Source organism: Antedon mediterranea, chromosome 1, assembly GCF_964355755.1.
Source record: "Antedon mediterranea chromosome 1, ecAntMedi1.1, whole genome shotgun sequence".
NCBI classification, from domain to species: domain Eukaryota; kingdom Metazoa; phylum Echinodermata; class Crinoidea; order Comatulida; family Antedonidae; genus Antedon; species Antedon mediterranea.
In genome coordinates, this window is record NC_092670.1 from 25,172,020 (window position 1) to 25,190,225 (window position 18,206).

The 18,206-nt window shown below is 34.1% G+C and overlaps 2 protein-coding genes across 3 annotated transcripts; both read left to right on the forward strand.

Annotated features, from left to right (window-relative positions):
* The first annotated feature begins 649 nt into the window (after positions 1 to 649).
* LOC140043371 (uncharacterized) lies at positions 650 to 6,530 on the forward strand. Its single transcript, XM_072087874.1, has 8 exons — positions 650 to 813; positions 2,441 to 2,698; positions 2,865 to 2,934; positions 3,154 to 3,306; positions 4,288 to 4,365; positions 5,379 to 5,453; positions 5,685 to 5,927; positions 6,259 to 6,530. The coding sequence occupies exons 1-8, from the start codon at positions 694 to 696 to the stop codon at positions 6,303 to 6,305; spliced, it is 1,044 nt and encodes a 347-aa protein (XP_071943975.1). The 5' UTR covers positions 650 to 693; the 3' UTR covers positions 6,306 to 6,530.
* Positions 6,531 to 11,410: 4,880 nt separating this feature from the next.
* LOC140063534 (adhesion G-protein coupled receptor G6-like) lies at positions 11,411 to 18,106 on the forward strand. Of its 2 annotated transcripts, XM_072109905.1 has the most exons (12): positions 11,411 to 11,630; positions 12,534 to 12,561; positions 12,947 to 12,985; positions 13,190 to 13,390; positions 13,638 to 13,858; positions 14,183 to 14,332; positions 14,436 to 14,948; positions 15,322 to 15,486; positions 16,273 to 16,418; positions 16,726 to 16,988; positions 17,164 to 17,230; positions 17,611 to 18,106. In XM_072109905.1, exons 1-12 carry the CDS (start codon positions 11,583 to 11,585, stop codon positions 18,098 to 18,100), a joined length of 2,331 nt encoding a protein of 776 aa, XP_071966006.1. In that variant the 5' UTR covers positions 11,411 to 11,582; the 3' UTR covers positions 18,101 to 18,106. The 2 variants fall into 2 exon arrangements, with proteins under 2 accessions (XP_071966006.1, XP_071966005.1); XM_072109904.1 differs by having other exon boundaries at positions 12,947 to 13,390.
* The last annotated feature ends 100 nt before the right edge of the window (positions 18,107 to 18,206 follow it).

Consider the following 18,206-nt stretch of genomic DNA (forward strand, 5'->3'; position numbering starts at 1 on the left):
GTTTACCAGACACAAGCAACCCATTATGTAAATATGCTTTTATTTGATAGTGCTCAAGTGTAACATTTTATGATAATACGACCTAGGTCTATTGTGTTTTTTACTGTTATCCTTTTAAAACCTAGTCTAACGTCATAGGCTACATTCCAATGGCTAGTATATAATGGTATTAGTTGTTTAAAATCTAAAATGGAGTCGACAACCTTTTTTGTGAATAATTAAATTTCTGTTTGGATTTCAAAGAAAGTTAATTGTACAGTACAGTATCCTACACACAGTGTAAATGAGGTTAGTATATTTATATAGATATCGCGCAAAAACAGTCAGTTGTGACGCCCAGACTTAAAACCGTTTTAAAATTCTTGTTGACGACGTGGACCCGTTTCTGCTGACAAGAAAAAATTTAAATCCGTATTCTCTTGATCAGCAGAAACAGGCAAATATAGAGGGATAAATAACATTTCTTTTTAAAAAGTAAGGCTTTCGACCACTCATTCCTTTATCCTAATCAATCTTTTCCACTAGTAAAAAATGACATGTTTTTAGGCCCTATAGGCTAATGTCAAATTAGCTTTAAATAAAGGCCTAATCGTGAATATTCATCTTCATAGGCTACGGTACACCTATATACTAATTGATGTGTGCTTAGTAGGTTGACTTAAAACCAACTTCAACACAGAGGTAAGAAGAAAGATGACTTTGCCTAAAATATGTAGGCCTATATGCCTATCGTGTGTAGTCTTGTTGGTGTCTTTATCGCCAGTCTTTACAGCGCTACCTGGAACATGGTTTGGACAAAATCAAGTCTTTATGGTTAGTTTATACAATTCGCCAGATGTTTCAACTCAAAGCTCGGACATGAATTTCAGATAATACTTGTACACAAATAAAAAATGTGTCATAGAAATTATGACGTAAAACATAAATTTCTCGTAAAATACGAATTTAGCAAAACAATTTTGTTAGTTAATGATACTACACATTTGGTGAGGCTCCAGAAAAGAAAGAAACAACTCACCAAAAACGCCACGAGTTTTTTTAAGAATAAGAATATGGATTAATTGTAATTAGAATTTTAAAAAATCGTTTAAAAAAATCCCAAAACTAGAGGGTACTCCGAGAGTACAAACCTCCGCCTACTGTAAAATTCCCCTACATAAAATGGCCCCTGAATATTTTTTTTTAATATTTTTTTTTATTAGTTCTAAGTGTAAATATGTTAACTGCACACTACAAAGTTGTGGATGACAGTGTGGTGTAATGGTTATGTGTCCAGCCTCTCACAGTTGAGATCGGTGGTTTAAGTCCCACTGAGGTTTTTATTTTTTTATTATTTTTTTATTTCTTTTTTTTTAGTTTTTTGTGGACCTTGAACTTTGACCCTGACCCTTCAAAATTTAACCACAATTATATGATGTGTCATTGATCATTGTGGCTAAGTTTTGTGAGAATCGGGTAAAAACTGTGGTCTCTAGGCAGTAAAATAGTTTTTTGTTAGTTGTGACCTTGACCTATGACCTTTCCCCCTCAAATTCGAACTCGTCCGAGCTTTTGGGGCATAGATCATTGTGGCCAAATTTGGTGAGAATCGGATAAAAACTGTGGCCTCCAGGCTGTTCACAAACACACACACACACACACACAAACATACAGGGGTGAAAACATAACCTCCTTGGCGGAGGTAATTATGAAGCATGGACTCTTGAAAATAATCATAACTAGAGGGTACTCCGAGAGTAGGACTACAAACCTCCGCCTACATAAAATGTCCCTGGAATATATATATATTTTTAATATTTTTTCAATTAGTTCTAAGTGTAAATAGGCTAACTGCACACTACAAAGTTGTGGATGAGAGTTTGGTGCAATGGTTACCGGTATGTATCCAGCCTCTCACAGTTGAGATCGCTGGTTCAAATCCCGCTGAGGTTTTTTTTTTTTATTTATTTATTTTTTTTGTGGACCTTGATCTTTGACCCTGACCCTTCAAAATTTAACCACAATTATATGATGAGTCATTGATCATTGTGGCTAAGTTTGGTGGTGGGAATCGGATAAAAACTGTGGTCTGTAGGCAGTATAATAGTTTTTTGTTAGTTGTGACCTTGACCTATGACTTTTTCCCCTCAAAATCGAACTCGTCCGAGCTTTTGGGGCATAGATCATTGTAGCCAAATTTGGCCAGATTCGGATGAAAACTGTGGCCTCCAGGCTGTTCACAGAAACACACACAAACACCCACACACAAACATACAGGCTTGAAAATATAACCTCCTTGGCGGAGGTAATTATAAATAGGCCTACCTAATGGGAATACCTATGGCAATCTACGGAGGTCTAATTATAGAGCCAAATTTTTGATATGAAATCATTGCCGCCCCAATAACCTGAAATGAAATGCTAAATGGTGATATTTAATGATACATATACTTTTTTTTAGTTTTCAGAGAAAATTCAAGGCTTCAAATCGACTTGTATATGCTACCAAGTAGAACCTGGAAGCTCCCACGAACACATGAAGTTCCAATTGACGCCCAATGGGGTAAAATATGATTTATGCCTTAAAGGGTATTATTTAGCGAATATCACGTCCAGATACATGTCTGTCTGTAAACCGTGTCCAGAGGAAACATACAGTCCCTATAATAACGCCTGTCCATATTGTCTGGTTTGTCGAACATGCGCTGAAAATGAACAAGTAAGTAAAAGGAAAGTGACACTTTACACACCGTAGTACTTATGTCCATGGGTGAAAGAGAAGGTGCCACATTTTATTTGCTGACACAGGGTTGATTTTCAACGTAATAGTCTTTTGTCTAGTCCAATTCCATTTCAACAGGTTTATAGTGATGTTTTGTTTCCAGGAAGTGTCTACGTGTAAACGCACAGAAGATCGAACATGCATGTGTGCACTTGGTCAAGTATGTGACCCAGGTTAGTATTATCAATATATTAGTTTTACATTTAGGCTACCTTCTTTTTTTAAGCCATATAAAACCATAATGTAAACGTTACAGTATTATTTTGACGTAATACTTACTACAGTATAACGATTTTTTGCTATTTACGTCTCTTATTTTTAAAATTAAAATATGATTTTGTATTTAAACATGTATAGGGCCTAACTTAATATTTTAAAATATTGTTTTATAGCTTCTACCACTGTTGGTCAACAGAGTACTACTACACCTACAATAACCACAAGTCGTAAAATAACTGCACCAGCTACAGTTAAGTTCAGTTCAACACTGCGGCCTCCAGAAGACCAGTACAGTGCATGTGATAAATGTGATACTTGTCACAATAGTTAGTTACCCTAACATACTTTGTGCGTGTATGCCGCTTGATATTTTTTTCTGCACAAGCACGAAATAATTATGGTTCCATTTTTCTTAAATAACTTGGGATCATTTAACTTACCCGCTAAAAATAATAATCATTTGTAGGATACAGTACATATATATGCCGTAGTGAGTGCACCGGAGATTCGTGATGGCAACATCGTTTTAGATGAGTTTAGTGTTTGTATAAAGCTACAACATTCACTCACACATTCACACTTCCTCCCTTTCACGGAACGAAATCCGGCGCCGTCATTTTTGTATAAACAGTTGTCGGTCCGGTATCACTATGCGTTTTATCGCTTTCTGACCTTATCTTGATATCAGTTTAATCTAGCTAAGTCAATTTTTCACAGTATATTCCTTATGGCCAGGAATCGATGTGGTTATGTTTTCACGGTGCGCAATAAAAAATTACGCGGTCTACGCACGATTTAACGAAATCACGTTTGTAATCATATCTTCACAACCATGAATCACAATTAAATAAAATTGGTACTCATAAATTTCAGGGCATAAATCATCATATGGCAATACAATTACGTGCGTAGCGCATGTAACGCATGCGTACGCGCGCTTAAAATTTTCAAAATTTATTTTCGATGAAATAAGAGTACGTTTCAGAAAATTTTAAGCGTTTACAAAATTTCCATGAGTGCGCAGATTTTAAATGTTATTGCGCACTCTTTTTGCCAGATTTCTGTTTTCTTGACTTACTTTTCAACTCGAAATTACGTTATACGAGCACGTCAAAAGTGACAGGTTACGCACGTGTAAATTAAAAAAATATAAATGCTTTTAAACATTTCAACATTTTTAAACATGTTCAGTAATTTCGGTCAGTTGGTAGGTTGGTCGGTCGGTCGGTAAACACTAATGTAATGAGCACGCGACTGCAGCCATCTATATGGCCTTGTTTTAATGCATGTTTGTGTTTTTTTTCTAGAAATTATTTGGATTTTGGTTGGTATAGTGTTCCTAATGTTAGTGGTTATAATAGCCATCTTTGTGAAACTAAAACAAAGTAAGGCAACACCTTTGTAATTATTAGTTATCTATAAATTTGTTTAATGTATTATGTAGGCCTAATTGTTAATATGTCCAGGCGATCATTGGTATTTTCGTATGGGTTATGGATTTTTACGCAGCGAAGTGAAACATTTTGACTTTACAGAATTCGTTATTAATTAGCAACAATCTTAAAAAATAAAAATTTTTTTTAGTTTTTCAATATGTAAAAGCAGTTGACCATGAGATGGAGTCGGTGGTCATAAATTGTAATTACAGGCCATACCAGTAGAAATTAGATCGCAATCATTTCTAACATGTCACGTTTCTATTAATTAATTTTCTATTAATAATGCTCAATTCGATTCGAAAAAGATGATTACAATCAAATTGAAACTTCCTTTGTGTAATCATTCTAATTAAGTTGAGAATAAAAATTAAGGCCTATTTATTGAAAGAAAAGTGTCGATTTCTGGATTTAATTTACCAGCGACTTTATTCTGAAAAGCAAGATTTTGAATAATGCATAATATTTATTTTACTATAAATCTATTCATAAATAAAGGAAAGCAACAGCACAATCAAAATGATCATTTTTCTTGTTAAGCCTAATTTTATTTAACTAGATGGTACGTGAGAGTACCATCTAAGTCGTGCCCAAAGTAGCATATAATAATAACGATGTTTATATTTTTTGTAATTATTAATTAATACAAACGTTGAGAAGCAATTGTCAGTAATAAAGATAATTAATTGTATATGTGTTTATCTATCTAACAGTACCCACCTTAGGGCCTACAGTAAAACATTTGCGCTTTAAAAGGCGACCAAAAATGGTTTATGTATTTATTGTCAACATTTGTTAGACACTACTTATAACTTGCTGTTGCAATACTGTATATATCTACTATTAAAATGTAACTACTGAAAGTTTTTTATTTAAATAAATGCCGTAAACAAAATTCCAATAACGTCTACACTTATTGCAATTAATAATGTTGTGGCTAACTCATGTTCTTAATCCTAAAGAATGTTGTTGGAATCCAAGAGTGCCTTGTGAGGTCGGCAACCCTCTCGAAACTATAAGGATACTTCCACGGAATGGTAAGAACCTTGTTAAGCCGTGAAATGTACAAACAACCACATTAGTGCAAAAATGGCACCCGGCAAAACCAATCTGGAAAAAATCATCACCATGTATTAATGTGCAAACATTATATTATTGTCTACATTTTATTGAATTATAGGCCTATTGAATTGTAACTGTTATTAATTAACTTGTTAGGGTTACTTATTTTATTTTGTGTAAATTCTTTTTTCTCTTCGATATTTTAGATGTAGATCGTTTCATCGAACATTTAGTTCAATTGGTAGGACCTAGAGACCTAATGAAAATTGGTGTACAGTTAGGATTTTCACACGATAACATAGAGACTATGCAAAGTAATAGCAGAGACATCGAAGGAGCTTATCGGTCCATGTTCACTGTTACATATAACAATAACCCCACCAACTTTGACCAAACACTTATCGAAGTATTTAGGAAATGTCAACGGGTAGATCTTGCCGAAATGATAGGTAACGTAATTAATATTAACGCACATTGCAATAATTTACTTATTATGAAAACTAAGATTGTATTATAAACAATGAATATGAATTGAATTAAAGTTTTAGAGTTTTATAGAACAGTTTTGCGATTCATGAAAATTCAACAAAAGTATCAAAACACACCACTATTCTAAAGTAAACTTGTAATCAATTATTCCGCTGCCTCCATCTTAAATCGAGTGTCAACATTTGAATATTACAGTATTAAAACTGTGTAATAATACTAGACATATTTCAATTGCAATCAATGGAACGACGGTACTCAATAATGTTTGACATAATACTGTTTTTTCAATAGAAAAATTACACAACGAAACAGATAATGCAGAACCAGAAGAAGAGTAGACAAGAGTAAAAAAAAGAGACCGGGCTCAAAATAATCTGATATGCAACTGGCAACTATAATGCTCATAATGGCGGTAGACGATAACCTGATTGTATCATGATTGTGCAATAATAAACGTTTTGTGGGATCCTCACTTTCATTCGCCAATTACCTTTATATACATATTTTGTTTTTCTACAATTATTTCTAAATTGTTACCGTACGGTAGTTTTTATTTTATTTTAAGCATGTCTAACTATTTAATATACTATTTTTTTTAAATAATCTTCAATTTGCATTCTGTAACGAGATTGGTTTTACTAACTTTATTGTTAGCAAACAGACTATACGTCAAATGGCAATGTCATAATCATTATAAATTAAATTGATTGATTATTAAAACTTAAATGACCCTACCACGACCCTAAATCACTGGCAGGGCGTACTACAATATGCAAGTATCTATATAAAAATTTACGGCGAAGCGAGCGTACCATCTAGTACTAATAATTAGCATACTATTTTTCCTGTCAACATTATTGGCAAGAATCTTTGCTGGATGGTCAGAATGCTTGATGACCTGTATCATAAAATAATATAATATAATTATTATTTGTTGTCGGATAGTTGCAGCTAGTTAAATCAGTGTTACAAATGGAGTCGCACCGGTGTCGATCTACAGTATTTTGTATTGCCTCCATATCGGTAAGTAACGCAATAAGTATTTTTCTAACTCACGAAAATGTACCTGTATCCAGGGGTGGCGCCAGGATCTTCCCGACGCGGGGGCTACATTCCCCGACGAGGGGGCTATGCGAGCAAAGCGAGCATCACAAGGCTGGGGGCCAGGGGGCCGCCAAGGGCCCCCGGTGGGGAAGCAACGCGTTCTAGCGTCATTTGAGGTCATTTTAATCAGATTTAGGGTAGCCATTTTTTCCATTTTTTATAATGCATAAATAAAATGCTGCGTGCAAAATCAATCCATATTTTTCAATTTAAAAAATAAAAGTTCAAAGAAAATTTTGAAAAATAGAGTTGAAGGTCCTGGAAATTGGACTTATTATACTTCAAAACATGAAACAAAATATATAAGTCCCTATCATAGTTGTGACTGAGCTAAGAAATGTTTGAAAAATAGAGATGTTAGGTCCCGGAAAATGCACTTCGAAATATGACCAGCTTTATTGTTGGGGCTGAGCTAAGAAAATGTTTAAAACTAGAGCTGCAGGTCTTCAAAAAATTGCATTTTATACTTTGGAAACATCAGGCCCAGAGGCTTAAAAAACGCAAGCGTAGACTTTTTTCAGTCGGGGAAATAAGTTTATTCCTCCCAAGTGTATGCCTGCGTACCATCTGGACTTCCGGGTGGTGAGAAATTCATGACATACAGGACATTGAAAATTTAATAACTTAGCTATAATAAGATGTTGGCTAAGCGAAAATAGTATGCCATGTTTTTTTGTTTAGTAATGGATGAAATATTTATTTTAGGTGCCCCACGGTACAGAAGGTTACTTGTAAATTAAAAAATTGGTGAATATACGATCGAACAATTAACATAATTCGTTTTTGCTGTAGTGTAGCGTACGTCGACACAGTACACGACGTAACCGTCGGTAAACTTCGCCTGGAAAATAACTACAGTACACATTTTGGTCCCTGGATGGAACATGATATCACGACCCAACGTTGAACGATTCGTACAAAGGGATACCGCCAGACAAGTGCGTACCTATAGCTATTGTTTAGTAGTAAGTTAGATCGCTGGCAATAATGAATGCATATAAAGTGCATAATATCACTCTGACGTACTCTCACGGTCAATGAAACGTCGAGGTTTTCTAGGCGCTGAAGCTACGAAGTGAACGCGAACGAATTATATTCCCCGACAAAAAGTACCCGAACCGTCGGTAAACTTCGCCTGGAAAATAACTACATTACACATTTTGGTCCCTGGATGGAACTTGATATCACGCGTCTCGACCCAACGTTGAACGATTCCACCGCCAGACAAGTGCGTACCTAGCTAATGTTTAGTAGTAAGTTAGATCGCTGGCAATAATGAATGCATATAAATTGCATAATAGCACTCTGACGTACTCTCACGGTCAATGAAACGTCGCGGTTTTCTAGGCGCTGAAGCTACCAAGTGAACGCGAACGTTTTTTACTGTATATTATATTCCCCGACAAAAAGTACCCGTGTTCCCTTCGGTAACCGTCGGTAAACTTCGCCTGGAAAATAACTATATTACACATTTTGGTCTCTGGATGGAACATGATATCACGCGTCTCGACCCAACGGTGAACGATTCGTACAAAGGGATACCGCCAAACAAGTGCGTACTAGCTATTGTTTAGTAGTTAGATCAGCTCTGGCAATAATGAATGCATAAAAGTGCATAATAGCCCTCTGACGTACTCTCACGGTCAATGGAACGTCGTGGTTTTCTAGGCGCTGAAGCTATATGAAGTGAACGCGAACGTTTTTTACTGTATATTATATTCCCCGACAAAAAGTACCCATGTTCCCCGACGGGGGGGCTAGGCTCCCCGACGAGGGGGCTAGAGCCCCCGTAGCCCCCCCGCTGGCGCCACCACTGCCTGTATCTGCTGCCGATTTGCGAATCTCTAAAACCTGCTGGATGGTTTCTGTGGAATGATGATGGTGACGCCGGCGTCGACGACAATGAATTATATAAATGATATAACATAAATGAAACCGTCTAATAATTAATCATTTAGATCTAGACGTCCACTGAAAGTGAACTCCTAGGCTTCATCCCTTTTGTCGAAGCGTGACTTTGCAGACTGTCGATTCGGGCCGATATCTGACATTTTTGTAGGAAGAATATAAGATGTAGATCATGAAAAATAAGCTTAGACGAACAAAATCAAACTTTGAATGGTACATTTTTAGCTTTAATTTTAGAATTTAATTAAATAAAGGTCAGGCAAGGTCTCATAAAACAAATCGTAATGTCTTTTATCCCGTAATCAATTCATGCATTTATTGCCAGTATGAATATTTGTTGATGTTTACTTTGTAATTCTTCACTGAGAGTGAATCATGCAGGCCTACAGCAGTTATTATATAATTAGGTGATCATTTAGAATAAAATGCTCACCTATTGTTATTGTATGACATCTTTATTAGGCCTATTCTTCTTCTTTAATAAGACAATTTTTAAATGAACATTCTTCAGAATACACGATGACCCCAAATTGTTTTAACTTATTCTGAAAGCCATTGAGTTGTAGATATAAATTCATACAAACATTTGACGTAAAAAAATACGAATTTTTATCCTTTTTTGTAGGTTATAACATTCAACAGAGCACATCTCCGTTATTTGAGCCAGATTTTTGCTCAAATCGGATGTTGTGACTTTATGATATGACCAGTTGAAGTTAAAAAGTATTTTTTTTATCTCAAATTTATACAAATTTCAAAGAGCGCGCAGTGCGCTTCTACGTGCCAAATTTTCTTCCAAATCTAAAAATGTTCAATTCATTATCTTCCGAAGTTTCATCTTCAGGTTTTTTTTATAACATCATCATACCATAACATTTGAACATGATGTGGGTAATCTCACTTATACACTGTATATACAATGTACTACAACGCATATTGTATACAGTATAATAGGCACAACTTAGCACTAAGCGTATATGCATCAGCTCATAGGATGGCATACGTCAGCATTTTGTGATTATATTATTTTAACGTACGTGCATGTTTATAAAAATTAAATGTCAGTAAAAATATGAAAATGTTCACCTACAATTCGTCAAAGTGACGAATTAAATTCTAGTTTTTATTTGTATTTGTTTGAGCGATGTCTGACATGAATTGCCGAAAGGACTAATAAATCTGAATCTGTATCATGTGAAAATAAACTACTTATTCAAACCAAAATGTATTATTTTTGTCAAGGGGAATAACTGTTTATTGAAAAATTTTTTTTTTACCTAGGTTGTTGTATTTCAAGTCAGTTATGTATGTATGTAGGCCTATATATAAACACAAGAGATAAAGAACATTAATTCTAAACCGCCCGGTGATATACTGAAATTTAATTAATTAATTTGAAACGATAAAGATGAGGAAATCTGTGAGAATGATATATATATATAAATCCAAAGGCAAATTACTGAAAAAATGACAATGCTGTGGGTATCAGTGGCTGGATCTAATTTTTTTCAGTAATTTATCTTTGGATTTATATATATAGGGTAGGCCTATATATATTTATAGTTTATCCATTTTTAGATCTAAAATTGTAAAAGTTGTTAAATGTTTATTGAATACTTTGTTTTGTTTGATCTCAGGCTGTAAGTGGGGTTTTTTTTATCTGTTGTGAATTGAATAAAATATAATAAAATAAAATATGATTAAACTGTAACAGCCTAGTCACGTTAATTTTTTACACTTTCTCAATTCTAATAATTTGATTTATTTTCACGTAGTATCTACCAACTAAGTTTGTTAGATTAAAAGGTGTTGTTATTTGTATAAAATGTTTAATTATAATCTTATATTTTTGTCAACCATTTGCAATCCACGCAACATCTAATGAAGGTATAGTTCTTGGAAAAGTATAACTGTTCGCTGAGAAGTAGATAGGGTAATTTGTGGAACATCAATCGCGATCAATGCCTATTATAACAACGATTGTCGTAAATTCTATTAATTATATACGAATAATCATCTTGATAAGAATGTGTTTTTGGCATTATTTGGAGGCCAACGGCATCTGGCACAATGCCGCGGCATATTATTTAGCTTTAGCCGTAATTAGCTGAAGTTTTATGAATTAAAATAACGCCATTTTTAAGTTTTAGCACGATTAAGGTTTGTAGATATGGGCGTTCAATGTTAGTCTGGCACACTGTGTCACAATTATCGAACTAAAAATGACCTATTTAATGTATAAAGGATTAAGAAGCTTGAAAAGAAACAATTCACGTGACATTTAAAATGATGGTAATGAGCGGATGTTAAAATGATTTTAACATCCGCTCATTACCATCAAACTATGTTGTGAAGCAGTGGAGCGAGACCAAGGGAAATACTAATACAATAAAGGAAACCAACCACTTGCGTACTCCCTCCCGTACTCAACCGTACACGATTGTGCTAAGGTAAATACGGAAACAATAAGAATAGATCATTATGCTATACGGTATTTATATAGTGACTGAATTTCGAAATTGCTAGACAGTCACGTATACAGTATATGTAGCTAGCAGGACCTACAACAATGATTAACTAGTCTACCGTAATTAGTTACAAGTATGGAATCGTACCGGTGTCGATCGGCAGGGGTTTGTATTGTTATATCGGTAAGTAACGCACGAATTGATCTTTTCTGATTCTAAACTAACAGACAAAGCTAGCCTAGAATACGTTCAGTTCCAATATAAAAACAGCATCGAAGTTCAATAGGTTCGTGTTGAAACGTATCCCACGATTCTTTTACTTAATAAAACACCAACTGAGACTTGTATTGACTAAGTGTTATTGTTTGTTAATATGTTTTAGTATGTGATGTGGTATATGAATTATATACTAACATTTTCGGTAGACCTAGAGTTGCATACTCATCATAACCATATAGGAATTAGAGTTTTTATATACACTGGAATCTTTTCCTCCAAGTCGTACGTTTGAATACATTATTACCGAAGGTAATTAACATGTTAAGCCGAACACAATTATTATTTGTTTTAATATATAAATAAAGTTAGTTTTAAATGTTACAGCAAAATCGAAATGAGGGCAACACAAATAAATAATAATGCTTAAAACGTGTCTAATCTCTACTAGGTGGTTTTAATAGCTATTTAAAGTCATTGGACCATGATAGTCTTATTATCAGTTCACAAACCATGTTTTCATATCCGCCAGATGGTTTGAGTACGGTATCTTACGTAGATTTATCTTAAAAATCTTGCAGTGTTTTTTTGGTCAATTTACATTATGAGTTATTTGTTTACTTTTTTTCTTTTGAGTTATAATATTATTATATATTATTAGTAATTTCCTTTCCGATAAGGTGTGTAGTGCCAATTTATGAGTAATAATAAGCCTAGGTCTATACTCCATGCTTTGTTAAACTAGTGCGCCAAATGTCCTAGAAGAATGATACATAGCATATCATAGGTGTATTACTCACTAAGCTTTTAAAAAGAATTGTTTTTTGTAGCAAAATACGATATATTAATTATTCTTCTTATTTTTACCAGGTCGTCGTATTATTTCAAGTAGCAATTGGTAAGATTATAAATATTAAATACAATATCAGTCCACCTTCAACATTAGTCAAAAAGCTCTAAACATGACATGGAGAGAATAGAGAAAGAAAACAATAAAACATCAATAAAAACATTACATTAAATCCAGTTAAAGACTTGAAGATTATGTTAAGTGATCTCTTTTGGTTATAGTTTGTATGGTATCACATGCTGTGATATTTACATCAATACATAATAGTTCAAGATAGTCACACTTGAATAAAGATAAATGTATACATAATCTTCTTAATACACAATAGTATAAGTAAACAATACACTTAGTAGCAGCAACATTGAGTCACCGTAAAATGAAGATATCTTTATATGTTTCATTTTAAATTAACAATTGACTTAATCATTTGCAGGTGTATCTACTACAAGTTGTGATGGTTTGCAATATCAGGGTTGGTGCATTCAAATTAAGATTACAGATATAAAGTCGTACACAGAATATGCCAGCTGGAATGAGGCAGCCAAAGACTGTACAACAAACGGCCATCGATTAGTTAGCATTGAATCAGAGGACAAACTATCTGAAATACTTAAGCACTTTTCTAAAGAAACGAATAAAAATAATAGATTATATATTGGTTTGTCTCGGCAAACAGGTTTATCCAGGAACACATTGAAAAATTGGAAATGGACCTCGAATTTGTCCTTGAATTACAAAAACTGGGGAACCGGTGACCCTAATTTTGGTAATAGTGAATGTGCTGGAGCATTGTTATCAAATGGCAAGTTTTTGGATCTTGGCTGTGATGAGAAAACTGCACAAATTGGCCTAACGTACATCTACGAATTTCCAATAGGTAAGTTTAATTTGTTTTACTTAATACAATAAATTACAGTAATATCTTCTTCTTTACAAACATAAATAAGCTATTCAATTAAATCAATCAATCTTTATTGCAATTAGATATCAAAGTCTATTTTTTTAATAAAATAAAACGATGTAGAATCGAAAGTCAATGTTGTACTTTTAACGTAATGTACAGTACGGTCTCGTAATGATCTTTCATGTTTCATTATTATTTGTTTGTTTTTTTTTTGTTATAGAAAATGCGATTGTCACAACAGTAGAGTTTTCAACGACCTCATCTGTACCAACAACCACGTATGAAGCAACAACTTATATACCAACACAAGAGTATGGACCAACTGGATATATACCAGTAACAGAGTATGGACCACTAACAATGGAGTATCAACCAACAACTGCTGACTCAACAACATTAGAAGACGGAGAAGCTGAAGACGAGTTAACAATACTCAGAAATGTAAAAAGAATTTAAATAATTAATTCAAGTTCGTGCTATGATTTTGCTAAAAATAGTAACAAATACAAACATTGAATTATTAAAGTCTGTTTGAAAATGTCAATCACGCCTACGACTACAAACATGAAACTATTGTAACCTTGTAGAACAGTACTGATAATATTCTTAATGTGACCAATGACAAGCGATGACTTGAATGTGTTCGGATGAGCCATCACCTGTGGTTGATCAAAAGACCTGCGCTGCGCGCACGTCCTCCCTGCGTTTCCTAAAGAACCAAACCAAGGTAAACATATTAATTGAAAGTTTATTGAATTTTTACAGACACCGGTTACCACTGATAACGTTGAAGATGTATCAAAACAATTGGAAAAAGCTACCGAAACCGCTAGTCCAAGCGATAACGAAAACACAATAACTGCATCTGCATATATACTCGAAGAAATTGTCAGCTTGAATTCTACATCAAGTAAGGTAAAGACAAATTTGCCCTTAAAAACTATCAATCAGACTACGTAATCCTCAACTGTCATATATTTATTAGGAATTTACCATTTCATAAAATTTCCATTTCCAGGTTACGACGGCAGTTGCAGCAACAGTTAACAATCTATTAGAAAGCAGTAATAAAGTGGTAGATGTATCTGACGATTCCCGTTCAGCCTCCTCCACAGTCGTACAGTCGTTAGAGGAACAGCTATCGACAGTTGCTTCTGCTGGCCTCAGTTACAATTTCAGCCGTGAGAACTTAAACATAGAGGTCGTGCAGTTGCAAGACGATTTTGCCTCAAATGGTATTGTATTTTACTCTGATGATTCTTCTGCAGCCGTTGTTCCATTTGAAAAACACTCTACTGGCGATCTCGAAACCTCATTGACATTACCGGCTGAAGTTTATGATGGAGTTCTTGCAAAAAATGAAACAATACAAGGAGTATTTGTTTATTATAAAGAATCCAATCTGTTTCCAGTATCCACTGACAACAGTCAAAGAAACTGGAAAGTTGCAAGTGGGGTCATATCTGCCACTTTACATGGGTTACACTCAAGCGTATTTAATGAACCAGTTGTTGGAGTTTTTACAATAACAGTAAGTGAAAATCATGCCTTGAAATTCAATTAAAACCTTGCTGATGCTGCGCATAAGTGCACTTCACGAAACAATCTTGAGGATTTTACAATGATTTGTTATGCTTTATCCTGCTTTATTTCCATTAAGTCATCTTAAGTAACACTTTTATACGTACATAATGTTTAATCGTATTTGTATGAGGAAGAATCTGTTGATAAATAGAGTTGAATTGAATTGAATTACAACTCATCCGTGCATCCACGTTATGAGCTATGAATGGATTGATCAATTTACTTTTGGTTTATTAGTTCTTGAATCACCTGTTAATTTGATAGTAAAATTTAGCAATTCATAAATAGGTACAAGCACTAAAATTATGTTTGTTTTCTAGGAAAACATTTCAGTATCTGAAGACACAGTAAAATGTGTATATTGGGATTTTGAACTTCAAGACGGTATTGGGGATTGGTCGGATAAAGGTTGTCATTACAATTCAACGAAAAACGGACGTGTCAACTGTCATTGTAACCATCTTACCAACTTTGCTGTTTTAGTGGTAAGACGTGTTAATAGCCTTTTATTATGTAACGTGTGTTATGGTCGTTTTTTCCTGTGGCATGATAGTTTACACGCCAATCATTTTACCCTTCGTACCTTTCTTCCGGTCATACTATTTTCTCATGTCAATTTATTAGCTAATTTACACAATCGGATGCTTGTCATGTTATAGGCCTACTATTACACATGCAATGAATACATACTTAGGGCCTATGCGTAATAAACAAAGTCTACGCGGAAATGGTTGTATACAACAAATTGTCTGTTTGCGGTTACGGAAAAATATGACAAATGAATTGGTAATTAAAGATAATCACATTACAGTATAGGCCTATATTATAGTGTTAACCACGTTTGGAAACAATGAAACTCCAATCCAAATTTATGTAACAATAATGATGTCATGCTGAGAAGATTGAGTGTGGGGACAACAATTGTGAGAGTCATTCTGATTCGTTCATCTTTGAATATTCAATTTTGCATTACAAAAATTGTAGGAGACTCGATTGTAGAAATGAGCCTTCTATTATACCGACTGCCGTGGAGGCAGCAAGCGTCAGGATGGAGTATTTAATCAAATAATGCACACACTGGACATGTTAATTTGCATATTATTTATATTTGCAATACTAAGAATAACCTGAATCTAATTACTAGAATAATAATCTGTTATAATTTTTGTTTATTGAATTGGTTTAAAGACTTATACATGCATCGTTTAGTAAACCATTAGTAAGATCCCATTGTAGCCTTTTTTATAATAAATAATCCATGTTTTTGTTAGGATCATCAGGGACAAACTCCTATTGATAGCACGAAAAGTGACGTGTTAACAATGCTAAGCCTGATTGGTTGCTTTGTGTCACTTATAGCATTGATTTTAACAATATTCACACAGATATATATGCGATGTGTCTTGCCATTTTCAAGGTAAGCCGCTGAGCCTTATTTCAAATTATTAGGTGTGTATTTTCACCCTAATTTATTGCATTTTTATTGCATTTTATTATTATATTTAAAATAAAGACTTTTATTGATTATTGTCTGAACATTAACCTATGACAAAATAATAATGATAAAGATAATAACAAATGGATAGTTGATTTAATATGTTTACGTAACTACAAAACAGGTAATGTGCATCTCGCTTTAAGAACATGCGCAGATGATGTTTACACCCTTCACCCTGTAACACAGTGTTATTTAATTTTGTTCATTTATGTTATTGTTTTTGCAGAGAACAACATTTAGTTCGTCCCAGGTTGATATTGATCAACTTTGCTATATCTCTATTTTTTCTTTACCTTATCTTCGTTGTTGGCATTGACCAGACAGACAACGCTGACATCTGCGTCATAATCTCTGGTCTACTTCACTACTTTACAATTTCATCATTATCATGGATGACAGTGCAAGCAGTCAATATATACGTATCGTTGGTAAGAATATTTCCAACGTACGTAAATAAATTCAAGTTTAAAGCCTACGTCTTTGGATGGGGTATGTATACACTTTTGCTCAACAGTAATTTAAAATGTGTATGTTTTCATCTACCTTTCAATTTGTTAAACAAGTAAACCGTGATATTTTTAAAATATGCAGATCAATCAAAACAATTATGCACCCAAATTAAAGAACTCTTTCAATAAAACCCGATTTTTATTTTACCTTTTAGGGTTTCCTTTAATTCCAGTGGTGACATCATTATGTTTAAGTATAGATAGTTATTCAACTGAACACTAGTAAGTTAAAAATATTGTTATCGCATTATAAGTTCATAATACGTTTATAAACTGGTGATGAATAATTTAAACCCGGAATTGCCCTATAAATCAAACGCAAACTTGTACTGTAAATTAATTATTAAATAATATTAAAGGACAGCTCCATGAATATTGCTTGGTTAGTAACGCAACGACGACGTATGCACAATGCAAGTGAGTTGACCAATCAGAGCGACAATTCGGATTCGGATTTGATGATTGTCAAATTCTTGCGTTATATCTACGTTGTGTGCCGTTGCGTCCAAGCTTTACATTTCAGTACAGTTGACACGTCTTCATGCTCATTTACTTATTGTTTACCTTTATTTATTAAATCTTTACATTTTATTTTCATACAGCTGTTTCTTGAAACCAGGTCCTGTATTATACTTTGGCAATCTTGCGGTAATCGGAGTTTTGTTTCTCAATAACTTCATCATTTTCATTCTCGTCATACGAGTAATTCTCTGTTCAAACAATCACAGAGCAGCAAGAATACAGGATAAGGGAAAGATTACAATTGCCAAAGAACAAGCTGTGACTGCCATCGGCCTCTCCATATTGTTAGGCCTCACCTGGATTTTCGGGTTTGCAGTCATGGCTGGTGGTTCATCCGTCAAGTTTTATTCGCAGCTTTTATTTTGTATATTTAATTCTTTTCAAGGCTTGTTTGTCTTTCTATTTTTCGCTGTTCGTACTGGTGATTTAAAACAGTTTATGTGCTGTTTTCTGAATTGTTTAATTTGTCGCGGACAATCGTATCGTCGTAACAATCGGTACGAGATTGCTGGGTCTCATGATACTGCTGGAGATAATAGCGCGCCAATGACGAACAATACAGACGTTTAGTATAACTGTGATAACTGACGGAACGGTGTTTTTTTAAAAAATTGTGATTCCATAAACAATTTCATATCATAAGTGTGTTAATTTCTTTCTAAGTCTTTTTTTCGCA